This window comes from Theobroma cacao, chromosome 7 (assembly GCF_053813885.1).
Source record: "Theobroma cacao isolate CCN51 chromosome 7, ASM5381388v1, whole genome shotgun sequence".
NCBI classification, from domain to species: domain Eukaryota; kingdom Viridiplantae; phylum Streptophyta; class Magnoliopsida; order Malvales; family Malvaceae; genus Theobroma; species Theobroma cacao.
This window is the reverse complement of record NC_142645.1, coordinates 385,448-399,728: the sequence shown is the minus strand read 5'-3', so window position 1 is coordinate 399,728 and position 14,281 is coordinate 385,448. Positions and strand designations below refer to the sequence as shown.

At 32.6% G+C, this 14,281-nt stretch overlaps 1 protein-coding gene across 1 annotated transcript; it reads left to right on the top strand.

Moving 5' to 3' along the window:
* The first annotated feature begins 7,174 nt into the window (after positions 1-7,174).
* On the top strand, positions 7,175-14,000 carry LOC18593222 (uridine kinase-like protein 3). The gene is made up of 15 exons (XM_007020332.3): positions 7,175-7,295; positions 8,140-8,302; positions 8,505-8,596; positions 8,825-8,894; positions 9,495-9,613; positions 9,985-10,081; positions 10,732-10,811; positions 11,154-11,348; positions 11,485-11,568; positions 11,685-11,745; positions 12,017-12,077; positions 12,639-12,732; positions 12,824-12,896; positions 13,163-13,245; positions 13,366-14,000. The coding sequence occupies exons 2-15, from the start codon at positions 8,152-8,154 to the stop codon at positions 13,540-13,542; spliced, it is 1,437 nt and encodes a 478-aa protein (XP_007020394.1). The 5' UTR covers positions 7,175-7,295; positions 8,140-8,151; the 3' UTR covers positions 13,543-14,000.
* Positions 14,001-14,281: the final 281 nt, after the last annotated feature.

The following is a 14,281-nucleotide window of genomic DNA, read 5'->3' as shown; positions in this document are numbered from 1 at the left end:
AGATTACGTATGTTTGATTCTCAAAAGAAATATTTTCGAGTAATTGTATTTGAAACATACGTATTCCGTTCTCCTACTCACACAGAAAGATCAATGGTAGCAGTAAACTACTTTACCTGCTCTTGTTTGGCTAGTTAAAGAAGCTTAAAGAAACATGGGAGAGAGTCAAAATTGTCACAGTTGAAAAAGAATGTAATATATCATGAGCAGGCACAGTTCAATCAGTATATATGTCCCTGTACATATCAGTACTTCTTCTTTATTATCACTTCCCTTGTCATTGTTACTATGCCCTCAACATGACTTTTTCATGCATAAATTAAGATTAGGTATGTTTTATTCTCGAAATCAATATCTTATGTAATTGTATCTGAAATATGATTTTTTCATATAAATTAAATTTTAAATTGTTAGATATCAGTAGTAGATTTATGTTTACTATACCATTTTTCATGTTGAAATCAGTACTCTTACATTTGACTAGAACATTGGGATGCTCGAAAAGCACTGAGATGTTGCAGACCAATTTGGAAGGATTGCAATGGGAGAGAAGATGGAATGATAATGATCCCTTTGTCCTTTCAAAAGCATGACACTCACCTAGTTCTCTGATCAAGCCTAGATGGACAAGAACACAAGACAACTAGTACTAGGAACTTCTTGGTTTCATTGGTTTCAATTATGAAAATTATGGGATAATCTCTTGCTAATTTACCTGGTCTCTTGCCATTGTAATTCTTCTGTAATATTTTCACAATTATGTATGATAGTATTCTCCATTTGCAGGCAAATAGAGAATATAATCTTAGAAAACTTGTTACAACATACCGAATAGTCCAAATTAAATGTTGGAATATAAATAAATTAAGTACTGTAATACTTTATAAAATTCTTGTCTCATACTTTAGATGTATTAAATCACCTTACAAGTAAAAGAATCGTTATTCATAATCGAAATAACCCTTTTTTTTTTGTTGAATTACATTCGAATAAAGCATTTAATGAGGCATCATCTTAAGCAATTGCTTGTGATCTTGAAATGCTTTCTTTGTAAATAAGAAATGCATTGTTACTCCAAGTGAACAATCATCACCACCATGGAAGAAAAGCAGAAATATCTTTCCTGCACTTATAGTTAGGACTTGCACCCATAATCTTCTTCTGTTTGCAATATAAGGAAATCAGAAAAACAAAAACAAAAAGGAAGAAAAAGGAAACTAAAGAAAGGGTCACTTCATCCCTTTCTTTTCTTCTCTTTAAAAACAGAAATTATTCTCAGAATTCTGCGCCATGTAATGTGGGAGAGAGACATATTGCCATTTCTGGAACATGCTAGCTATAGCATGATGGGCATATGGCCATATGAAAGGAAGCAAAAGAAATCAATATGTCTTGACTTTAATTAGTTTCTTTAGGTAGAGAAAGAAATATAAACACAACACAAGTTGATTGCTTTGAGTGTGTTATACATAAACATAACTCATCACCTTTTTTTTTTTTTTTGCTCCTTTTTGACTTAAAAAAGATTGCATTTTCTTTGCATGAGGAAACATGATTGTTTTGGGACCCTTCCATCATTCACGCATGCCACACATTTCTTTATGGGTTACTAGTATAAGATTAAAAGAAGGGGTATCACTAGGGTTCTTAGCAATTCCAAAGGATTGATTGTTGCTTTGCTATTGTCAAACCTAGGATTAACAAAAAGCATGCAAAATGTACAATTATGAAGTATGTGTAAGTACCCCATGAGAGCTCGATGTCCTTGAGAATGAGTTCTATGTTTAATTTCTATTTAAACCTTGAAAGTTCATCTCCTTGATTGGTACTATATAGTCACCTACTTTTCTGTCAAAAATTCAAGGTAGGAGGATGGCTTGAAACTTTCAAGAACAGCCCCAACCAATATGGAAGAACTTTTGGGCAATAGGTTCAGCTAGAGGGTTGAGGAAATAACTCCATTTTCATTGACAAGGGCATGAGGAAATTTAAGGCTCTCAAATGGGAATCAAGCGAGAAAACAGTTTTTGGACATGCTGGTAGTTAATCTGGTTGATGCATTTACTGCAGAATTAAGTACTGAGGCAAGCAGTTTAGTTCCTGCAGGATAGAGATTGGAGTCTTTTGGTTTTTATCACTGTTGAAACCAAACAATAAAATTTTCTGTCTCAACTTAATTTATGCTTACATCAAAGCTTAGCAGTGGAATGCTTTGGAAAAAGATAATGGCATGTATCCAACCATATGCAGGCTTTGATATTGCAGAAGTAATGGCCATGCATTGTAGCCCAGAAGAGCCTGGTTTGCTCTTGGTCTATCAACCCCTATAGTATTTGCAGCACCCCTCATGCATGCATGGACTTTCATGGACATGAATCCTGAAGGATGTACAGGAGCTCTTTGAACTTTTACAGGCACATGAGATAGGGCTGAAATTTGTGATCTCTATTTAACAAAACCAAACCCAGTCTTCTGGTACTATTGGGATTCTATTTTGACTAGCCTAGCCCCATTCAACATTGAAAAACAGGCCTAAATCATAGCAATGGTTTTTCCAAGTGGGCTAGTCCTTCTGTCCAATGGAAAACAGAAAGTGGGGTTAATGCTTCAAGGGCCCTCGAAATGTTCTAGCCAAGTGTGGAAACTTCCTCTTTTGCTGTCCAATGAAACATGAGAAGCCAATGCCAGGTTACATTCTTGCTACTATGATTCTTGTGTATGACCCTGTAAGGAAAATGAATTGAGAGACAAAAGAACAAGAGATGACAGATGCAAAATTATGATCAGATGATACTAAACTGATAAACCTGCAGCAACATATATCAAGGCAGAGAGGGAGAGTGAAAGTGAGTTCAATATCAGTATGAAAACTGATTAAAGAGCAGAGAAACAGTTGATTTTTGCTCATCCAAAACAATTGTATAAGTACATAAATAAAAGTATTAAACACAATGCCGACATGAGGAATCCTTAATTATGATTGGATGAAAAAGAGGAGACAGAATTAGACAGCACAACCATCCACCACATAGGATTAGTTTAGTCATCACCTTCCTGGTTGCCCTTCCTGTCCCTTCACTTCCTTTACATTTCAGGGCAAAAGGTCCTACAGCAAAGATTGCCCATACCATATGAAAGAGACCCACTTAATTTTTTCTCCTCATGGGGAAAGTTTTAGGATACAAGGTACATATATACTATACTGTCTTATGTGCATGCATGTATGTAAAATACACACACATACATATGTATACACACACACACGTATGCATGCATGTGTATTATGAATTTGACTCACCTACCACATTAGAATTGTAAGCATACTTATTATTGCATGAACTAACCAAGCACTTAAAAAGTCTTCTTCCTGCCATGTGATCACATGGGTGATGTTTTTTTGAACTAACAATTTTTCTTTTTTGCTTTTTCAAAGTCAAATCAAAAATGGGATTTGGAAAAATAAAATGATACAAAAGAAAGGATTAAAGAAAAATTACATGTGATGATACCTAAGTATATATATTCGGAGTTTCGATTAAAAAAAATATAAATTCACTTAAAATCGTGTATTTCTTGATAAGGTAGCTAGGTATGTATATATTTGGAATTTATCCCAAAATGTTTCTATATTTTGTTGTAAGAATAATTAAGTAAAACAAAAATTATTTTAATTTTTATAGTTTAATTACCATTTGTTGTGGGTGTCTTAAATCTTAATTATTGTTTAGGGAGGATAATCCCCAAGGTCAAGCTGATCAAACAATGATGCAAATTTTCTTGAATTTTGATTATTCTTTTTTATTTTAAGGCAAATTACAATCTAATCATCCGCTTTTGATGCAAATTACTACTCACAAAAATTTGTTTCAATTTTTTTTTCATTTTTTCCTTAGTTTGGAATATTGATCCAACTATATAATGTTATAAAGTTTATTGGAATTAATTTTTTTATTTTTGAAATATTTAATTTCAAGACAAAGAACCCTTTAACTTTAATTATTTTAAAATAAAATCTGATGTTAAAAGGAAAAAAAACACGTCAAAATCAAATAATACTAATGTGTTAATCGTAGGTGAGCTTAAAAAAACATTAGTATTATGTTTGGTAGGAAGAAAAGAAAATAGAGAGAAGGCCGGATTAAGGTGAGGAAAGAAAAAACGAGGGAGAGGAAGGATAGTTGTTTTTTGTGTAATTTGGTACGAAAGATGGAAAATAGAGAGAAAGAAAGAGATTGAGAGTAAAAATTACAAATAAAATGATAACGAAAGTAAAAAAAAAATCTTTTTTTTTTGAATTAGAAAGAAAAGAAAAAAATATAATATTGTAATTACCTCTGCTCGTTTTCTTGTCTCTTTCCTTTCTATCGTGTACGACGTAATATAAATAGGTTCGATGTTGACAAAAAAAAATGAAAAAATATATAGAAAATAGACAAATATATAAGGGATTGATTTCTTGACGGTGGAACCCATGAGGTATATATATGGAGTAGACTTCTAGAAAGAAAATAAACTAAATAAATGAATAAATGAAAATTGAGAAATAAAAAAGTAATTGGTGGGTTGACCAAATTGTATAAGTCTTTTGGATTAGGATAAAATCTATCAAAGATAAGGAACTGTCCCTTGAATGAACAATTGTTTGGTGGAATATGATGTTTAGTCATTGTTATTTGATAACTACTTAAGCCTAACCCTTAATTTTGCAATCAATTCCATTACGAAATACTCTTTAAACATTCTTTTTCGTAAAATATTATTTTGTTCGTCTTTAAATATTTGTCTCTTTCTTATTTTCATGAAAATTAAGATAAAATTTTTAAATTTTTTGATATATTTTGTATAAAATTTATTTTTTTTTATAATATAAACATTTAATGTCATTAACATATATAAGAGTATAAGATTTCTTTAAAAAAAAAAAAACCCTTCATTTTGGGATATTCTAAAAAAAAAAAGATGAACAAAGAAGATAGGACGGAATGAGTATTGATTATGTTTTATTTGGACATAAATCTTTGAAGTCAATTTTGACTTAGTACAAAAAAATTAAAGAAAAATTATGTCATTAGAGTCGTAAAAATCGAGATTTAAGAATAATACAAGATAAATGATAGTACCGGTGTTCTCATTTTCTTAATTTCAATATACCTAGCAATTTATAGGATTACTCGTTTTTTATCACCCGAGCATTTGATTAAATAACAAATATATATTTAATAAAATATATTATAAATTAAAAAAAATAAAAATTGATTAATTTGAATATACATATTATAATTAACCGTTTGAATATTTGATTAGATAATAAATATTTTTTATATTAAAAAAATTAAATTAAAATATATTTTTTAAATGGGTTGCTGAATCTCATAAGAACAGCTGTCAGAATCGTAATTGAAGATTCCAAAGGGACCCACCCGTCATCATATATTTTTAGCCGTTCAAAAAAGGTCGCAATTTATATATATATATATATATATCATCCTGGGGCGTGGGGCCTACTGCCTACCCAAACTGACCAATCAGATCTTCCACGTTGTCCACGTGCACTTCCGGACAAAAGGGAGTGGTGCTCCTCTCCTTTCCTATCCGTTCTTAGTTGTTATAGAATTTTGAGCCAAATTTTGCATGCTTCAATATATATTCCTATATTTATTTTTTAATATATATTTTTGGAATTATTATATTTGTTATATATAAAAAAATAAACAAATAAGTTAATTTTAGAACGATTTCAGTTTATTTGTTAAGAGGGTTAATTCAACTCGTTTATTTAATAATCGAGTTGGACTTGAAGTTTATATTAAGCTCATTAGTATCGATTAGGTTAAGTTTAAAATTAAGTCCGATGGTAAAAATATAAATCATTCATAATGTTTTTTTAAATTATAAACATCGATTAAGATTAATTAAATATTTTTTTATGTTTGATGTATTATTTTTATGGAATATAAGAAAGAATAATGCATTTATTATAATTTTCTTTTAAATGTAATCATAATCGGTACCGATATTTTTCTTTTTTTTTTATAAGTCTTAAAAATTAATGAAAAAAATGGTTTTTAATTGTTCTCTTTTAGTAAAATAAATTCTATTAATGAGTATTTTTGTCTTGTAATGAAAAATTATTGCAAAATTCCAAAACCAAGGAATCAATAATGAATGCAAAACATTTCTATGGAAATTGTGAAAGAAAGGATTTTTAATAATAATAATTGAATATTTATGAACACCGAAAAGTTTTACCTAAATCCAAAATTTCTCGAAATATTTGATTCTTTGTTTCACCTTTTTTCGAGATTATTCATTTAAATACTCTTTTCAGTTTTTTTTATTTGTCTCCTTTTTATTTATACCGAAATTAATATAAAAATTTTAATTTTAATATATTTTATATTAATTTATTTTTTGGTGGTTAAAGGTAGAAAGTAACAGTAAAAAAATGTGAAAAATGAGGATAGATGCTGACGTGGCAAAACAAAAAAATCTAATCCAATACAGATAGATACGTGCAGCCAGGCAGACAGGACAGAGTTGAAGACAAAGAAGACCGACGTAAGCTTTTGCCTTACCGCTTCAGCGCCAATCTGCAACAACCGTTCGTACTTTAACTCTCACCGCTCCAACCAACCTCATCTCGCCATTTACAACGTTATGTAGAAAAACAAGCTTTAACTTCCCATTCCTGTCATGTCCCCAAATCTATGTTTTAGTATTTAATTATATATTACGTAAATATTATTTTTTTCCTTCTCTATTTATTTATTTATATTTTATAAATACATAAATATTACTTTAAAATTATTTTATAAATATATAAAATGTGAAATCAGTGGGTGGAATTATTTTATAAAAGGAATTTTAATTATTACTAATTAAGCATTATTACATAAATATCACTCGTTTTCGTTTTTCAATGTTTGTTTTTATTATTATAAGTAAAATTAAAGTTTTAATTTTGATGTATTTTATGTTAAATTTAAGAATATTTGATTAATATTAAAAAATAAAAAAATAAAAAGAATTATTTTAAATGTGAAATTAGTGAGTTTGCATATCATTGTCCCCTTGGCTTTGAAGGGGGAAAAAAAATAATAATAAAAAAAGGAGAGAGAATGGCTATATAGTAAATAAATCAGTAATAAATCCTATTTTAATTAAAAAAAATTGGGTGGGGTGCAAGGTCTCCTTCACTCTTTTAACTGTATAAATACCCTCCAAATCTATCCTGTCCGTATCACCCCCCTCTTCTTCTCTCTCTCTCTTTCTGTCTAATAATCCATTAAAATCAGGTAATTTTAATGCAATACTTATCATTTAATTACTAATTAATCTCTTTTTTTGTTTTAGTTTTGTTTTGTGTTCCTTATGCATTCAGGCTTCTTTCTCCTGCATTAAGTGATCTGAAAAACTAATAATCTGTGCTGAATTGAATCTGGAATTGATTTGTTTTTGCATTTAATGTTGTATTTTGGATCTGGGTGTTTTTAATTCTTCTGAAAGGTGTTAGATTTAGCTTTAGTGGGCGGTGATAATTGGTGGTTTTGAAGGGATTAGATAGATAATAGATTCTAGCTTCACATTATTGGATTATGTGTTATTGGGAGCTAAAAGACTCTGTTTTTCTTTTTCCCCTTCTTGGAGTGGTTTTTCACTGTATGCTGTTGAGTATAGCTCTGTTTTGTTGTATCAGAGATTTGGTTCTTGCGGCATGCTAAAAAGGCCGGTGCTTTGTCGTGCGGTGCTTGTGTTTGAATATATGATTGGTTGTGTATGTTTGTATCAGTTTGAGGATGATTGGTAATGCGGAAAGATGGAGAAAGAAAGGAAAGAACTTTACTCCTGTTGTTTCTATGATGATTCTGCTTCTTCATGATTGTTTTGTAATGAGATTGCAATGTGCGTGATTGTTTTTATCTCTTTGTTTGTTTAAATTGATTGAAGATGACTTGTTGTGCATAAAATCGGAAAAGGAGAGAACTTTTATGGGAATTGGTGATAAATGGAAGATCTGTGAATGTTTTCTTTCTTGTTGCATGGTAAAAGAAAATGGAACAAGACTCTATTCAATCTAGCGAGAGCCCATGTTGTTTTTAGCTTCTGTTTTGTTTTCTTACTGGTAAGTTTTTTGTGTAGGTCTTGGCATATATGGGTTCTAAATCAGTTGAGGATATGATAGAGGCCTCAACAGGGGTCCATTTTTCTGGGTTCCATATGGATGGTTTGGAGTCAAGAAATATTGAGAAGCCTACAACCTCACCGGCTACTGAAAACTTGCATAAACAACCTTTTGTTATCGGTAAGTTTGAACAGGGAAAATATCGTTGAACTATTACTCACACTGTCTTTTAGATGCTATAATGATCAAAGGTAGTTGGTGTAAAAGTTTGGATAAGAATGCTGAGAAAAACTTGGTGGAAATCCAAGCTCTTTTTTCTATGAAGAAACCATTGCCATAACGTGATAGTCTACCTAACTTTGGCTATTATTTTGTCGGTCAGGAGTTGCCGGGGGAGCAGCATCTGGTAAGACTACTGTCTGTGATATGATTATTCAGCAACTTCATGATCAGCGTGTAGTATTAGTTAATCAGGTAATTTTTTTCTGAGTTCCAAATGTAGATTTCATTAAGGGTTATTGAGAAAGAAATCTTCAATGTAAATTTGTAACTGCCATGAATTTTCAAAGTATTTTACATCATTTGCTGAAGAAAACTGTCCAATATTTTGATCTGACCTTGTTTTTAGCTCACTTTCTCTGTAGTGCAAGTAACAAAGTTGGTCTTCTCTTGGGTAAATTTTTAACATGAACAATGTGTCAGGATTCCTTTTATCACAATCTCACTGAAGAGGAACTTGCAAGAGTTCATGAATACAACTTTGACCATCCTGGTGAGAATATTTCTATAACAGAGATCCAAAATATCAATAAAACCATGATCTGCTGAATTGTAATGATTATTAATTGACAAAAACTCATACTATCGCTCTTTTTATCTCTGTTAGTTTATGAAGTGTTTTCCATGATCATCTCAGTAATGAGGGGACTATTTGGAATTTGTTTATCTTTTCTGAATTTTATTTTGTATTGGTGTTCTTGTCTTGATCCTGGATTTTTGATATCATGCTTGGACAACCATCGAGCAATTTCATGAAATTTTCCAGTTTTAGATTGCTTTGGTAAATTTTCATCGCAAATCATTGTGATTATCATCAGTAGTTTCATTTAAAGACGGGTTTAATTATTTTTAGGTAATCACCTTTGGTGAAGATTGAGATGCATTCTGCCACTCTTATTTTATTTTATGCTCATGTTCTGAGTTTTAAAGTATTTGATATGTTCTAAGAGCATTCAAGTATTATTAGCAAAAGCCAAAATGCATGTCTTCATCAGTTGGTCTTTAGGAAATGCGACCGCTCATGTGCTTGCTGTCTGGTTCCACATTATGTTGGCTTGGAATTTCATTGATGCAATATTCTTCTTTTTTGCAGATGCATTCAACACAGAGAAATTATTAGATTCTATGGAGAACTTGAGGCATGGCCAAGCCGTAGATATTCCAAACTATGATTTCAAGAGTTATAAAAATAATGTTTTTCCAGCAAGAAGGGTAAGATATTACAATTTTCAAAATGTAATTACAATTACTATGACATAGAACTCACATTAATATTTTGGACACGGGACTTTTTAGTTTCACTTCTTTTTCCTTCAAGGGTTCCCAAAAAATCTTCAACATGGTACAAAATGACACCAATTTTTGATATGCACATAATTTGCCTTCTTAAGTACCTAGAATTCAAGTAAAATGTACAAGGTTCAAGCTCTTAATGTCTCTCCATAATTCCTTATAAACGGTAGACACGATATCAACCCCTTTGAATTTTATAGCAAAGGAGCTGTAGTAATGAAGTATCAACTCATATTTGTTGTTATTGGACATATAGGAAGAAATTCTCACTGTCCTAAAATTTTCTGCAGGTTAATCCTTCAGATGTTATAATTTTGGAAGGAATACTCATTTTTCATGATCCTCGTGTCCGAGAGTTGATGAACATGAAAATATTTGTTGATACAGGTTATTTAATTAAACTTTTATCTCTGTTCTGTGGCTGATCACATTCTTTTGTATGCTGCATTTATCTGGCATGAAAAGTTATTGTTTTACCTAACTTCTATGTTTATTTGGTCGTAGACAAAGAGTGGTGCTATGATATTGTTGATTGTAGTATTGGAATGAGTTTTCTAACCCCCAATTCACTATGCCTTACGTACCTTCTCAATTCACTATTCCTTTGTCCTTTATTAAAATAATAGGAGTTTTGCAACACCGAAAGAGTAACTTCATAACTCCAATAACTTTGTAGAAATACTGTGTTGTATTTCTGGCTTGTGGGAATCTGGTATGTGTCAAGTCATAAATTCACTTGTATATTATGCCCTATTTCTTAGGACCATGATTCATCTTAAGGAGTCATGCTCCCATTTTAAGTTCTTTTGACAAAATCCTATACTGTCTGATTTATTGCATCTGAGTGCCACAAGCTTGACAAGCATGTACTATGTTGGTTCCGGATGGTGATTTTTTCTTTCCAAATTATTAAGATCAATAGTTGCAGAAAACTTTAAGTGAATAACTTGTATATATTAGGGAACATATTGTTCGTGTTGCTTTGTTGGTGTTACTGAGCTGGGCTGTTACTTCACATTGAACAATTTTCAGTGCAGATGCTGATGTACGACTGGCAAGGAGAATAAGGCGTGATACAGTTGAGAAGCACCGAGATATTGGTGCTGTTCTTGATCAGGTCTACATTTGCTTCACTAGTTACATTGGCATAATAAATGTTTGTTTTAAAGAACCGGGGCATCAAAACCGCCTCAAGATTTGGAATCGTGTTGTGTCTTGTCTCTGGCCTAAAACAATAGAACTGGTGCATGACTGCATAAGCTTGTCAAACTGTTTCGAGCATTAAGATTGTTGCAGTTGTTCTAAAGCTTGGACTTGATTAGTTTACTCAATGCAAGAAATCTGTGATGCAATAACTTATGATCTATTCTATTCTCATTTTACTAATGTTTCAACTTTCTCTTCTTTTTGAGATGCTTTTTTTCAGCTGATATTTGTATGTAATTAATTTTTAATGCAGTATTCAAAATTTGTGAAGCCTGCTTTTGATGACTTTATACTTCCAACAAAGAAGTATGCAGACATTATCATTCCCCGTGGGGGAGATAACCATGTAGCAATTGATTTGATCGTGCAGCATATTAGGACAAAGCTTGGCCAGCATGATCTCTGTAAAATCTACCCAAACCTTTATGTCATTCAATCAACTTTTCAGGTATAACATTTTTATTTTCTTCAATTAACCAAACTAGTTAAGTATGTCTGATATATTGTGTCTGCATTCTCCAAATAGCTACTCAAAAAGATTGACGTACCTTGGTTAAAAGAAAATGACTTTTTGATATGTGCAGATACGAGGCATGCATACCCTCATTCGTGACTCTCAAACAACGAAACATGACTTTGTTTTTTATGCTGATCGGTTGATTCGCTTGGTGTGTATATTTTGATTTTAATGCAATTATTTTATCTTCTGGTTTCTTACATGGTAATGTAATACAACAAGAAAAGTTCCCTTAGGTTTCTCACTCATTTAAGATAATCTTTTCAGGTTGTTGAACATGGGCTGGGACATCTGCCATTTACAGAAAAGCAGGTGATCACTCCAACTGGTAAGCTGATGTTACTTTGTCTAGTCCTGGGCATCTTCCAAAGTATTGTTTTGGTTATCAGAACTTTGATTATTGTTTTTTCTCTTGCACTTCATTAATGTTGTGAATGTCAGATCTAGTTGTGTAGATTTGTTCTTTGACATCATATTCTCTGGAATTGAGTTTTCTACTTTCTAATAGAGTTTATAGTCAAGTTGGTTATGTAATGTTATCTTCTGTCATGGTTCTTCTTAGTCATAGATTATTAATATTGGTGTTATTATGGATGCAGGGTCTGTATATACAGGTGTGGATTTCTGTAAGAGGTTATGTGGTGTCTCTGTTATTAGGAGGTACCACTCTGGTCTCAAATCTTAAAGCACTGGATCAAAATTTTTATGGTTTGCATGATTTAGAACTTTCTTGGTAATATTGGAAGGAGGTGGGGATGTTTCTGAAGAGCAAAATAATAGGCACTGTTATGTTTCCTTTTACAACCGTTAGGCCTGGAATCTTAGATGATGGCGTAGTGGCCTGGTGGTGCTGGTAAGGGCAGTGTAGGGGAAACAGGAAGTGATGGTCAGAAATTTATGTGTCAGTGATGACTTTGGTGATGGAAATTGCATGACATTGTGGTGATGTTATAACTGCTCATTTTATGCCTTAGTCAAGTGAACTTAAAACAGTACAGTTGTAGTTTACTGTGGTTAAGTGGGTGTGGGTTGTTGGAGGAGCTGTTTTGGGTAGCTCTAGACCAATAGGAAACGAGATTGAGTGAGTGGAATTGCTTTCCTAATACAAGTTGAATCTACATGGTTGTTAACTTATTGCTATGATTTCCTCTCTCTTGCCTTCTCTCTCCCCATGCGCATGATTTTAAACCCTCAGCCACTGACCTTTTGAAATAATGCTAGTGGTGAGAGTATGGAGAATGCTTTGCGAGCATGTTGCAAAGGTATCAAGATTGGCAAGATTCTTATTCATAGGGAAGGCGACAACGGTCAGCAGGTTTGTAAACTCAACTACCTTCCACATTTAATATATCGTGTTTGTTTTCCTAGTTTCTCACTCTTTCATCCATGCTTTGATGATTGACCAGCTTATTTATGAAAAATTACCACAAGACATCTCAGAAAGGCATGTGCTGCTACTGGATCCGATTCTAGGCACAGGTTTGTTTCTTTTCATGGTTGATAACGATCTTCTGCTGTACAAGTTTTCAGCTTAGCCATTTTAAATAGCATTCCATTTTGAGTATCATTTGGTTCACATGACTGCCAATTTTGTAGTCTTGAGTCACCCCATCAAGAACACTGTTAACTTTATCTTGCTTGTTCACGTACTCTAAGAACTGGTAGCTTGTTTTGGACATTTTCATTTAATTTAATGTCATATATGCTTAATCTCGTGGTTTAAATATATTGAAACTATCATACAGGCAATTCAGCTGTTCAAGCTATTTCCTTACTTATTAAAAAGGGTGTACCCGAGTCCAACATCATATTTCTCAATCTCATATCCGTAAGTAATTGATGCTTTAAGCCATTATGAATTATTAGCTCATGGCTTTGCTCTTGAATAATTTCTGTTTTAGATTAACTTATCATCTTGCTCTAATAATCATGTTGCTTGCTTTGCCAGGCACCTCAAGGCGTACATGTGGTGTGCAAAAGCTTCCCAAGATTAAAGATTGTGACATCTGAGATTGATATTGGTTTAAATGAAGATTTCCGCGTTGTCCCTGGTATGGGTGAGTTTGGAGATCGATATTTTGGAACAGATGATGATGACCAGCAAGTGGTGGCCCCTAAGCAATAGTTTCAATCCGATGCTGATCGATTTTTCAACCCACAAATCTTCTACCAGATGATTTACTGCCTGAGCTGGAGGAATCTGGCTGAGCCTGCTTTAGTCGTGTTGAGCTTCATATAATCAGTTTTGAAACAATTTTGACTTTATTAGACCTAGAGTTCCCATTGTTGAATTAATTTTTTTTTCTCTAAATCTTTTGGAGTCACACTGGGGTTGACATTTATGTATCTCTATCATCTGATGATAATACTCGAAAAAGGGTATAACTTGCCAGGAAGGTGGAAATAACCTGGCCTAGTCAACCCCACATAGAAAACAACTTTGCTTTTTCTTTCATGGTACCAGAGGGGAGTAGTTGCTTGCACAACTACATTATGATTAGCAGCCCCTCCCCAATGATATGTGTATCTATGAACCCCAATATTTCTCATAAAAATATAATGAAAAAATCCCATTCTACATCATTCTTGTTATCCTGGATGTCAGATTTTTTCCTTGTTATGGGTCAGTTTCCATCTTCCTTTCTCATGAAAGACAGAACACATTCCGAAATAAACTATTTAAGGCATTAACTGTTATGTTCTTTGTCTCCTTACATGTTTGGTTCACCCCAAAGAGCTGAACCAATGGCTGAGGTTGTGGCTGAAATAGAGAGAGAACTGGCAGCCAGAAACCCATACTATTCCCTGGCTAAAACAAACAGGATGAGGGATGAGCAATTCCACACAATATATACATATTTTAA

What these genes read in the sequence shown, in the direction of transcription:
- LOC18593222 (XM_007020332.3), top strand. Translation starts at nt 8,152, where the DNA reads ATGGGTTCTAAATCAGTTGAGGATATGATAGAGGCCTCAACAGGGGTC. An exon ending in GAAAATATTTGTTGATACAG is followed by an intron (nt 10,082 to 10,731) that starts GTTATTTAATTA and finishes TTTTCAGTGCAG; the next exon opens with ATGCTGATGTACGACTGGCA. An exon ending in CTGATCGGTTGATTCGCTTG is followed by an intron (nt 11,569 to 11,684) that starts GTGTGTATATTT and finishes TAATCTTTTCAG; the next exon opens with GTTGTTGAACATGGGCTGGG.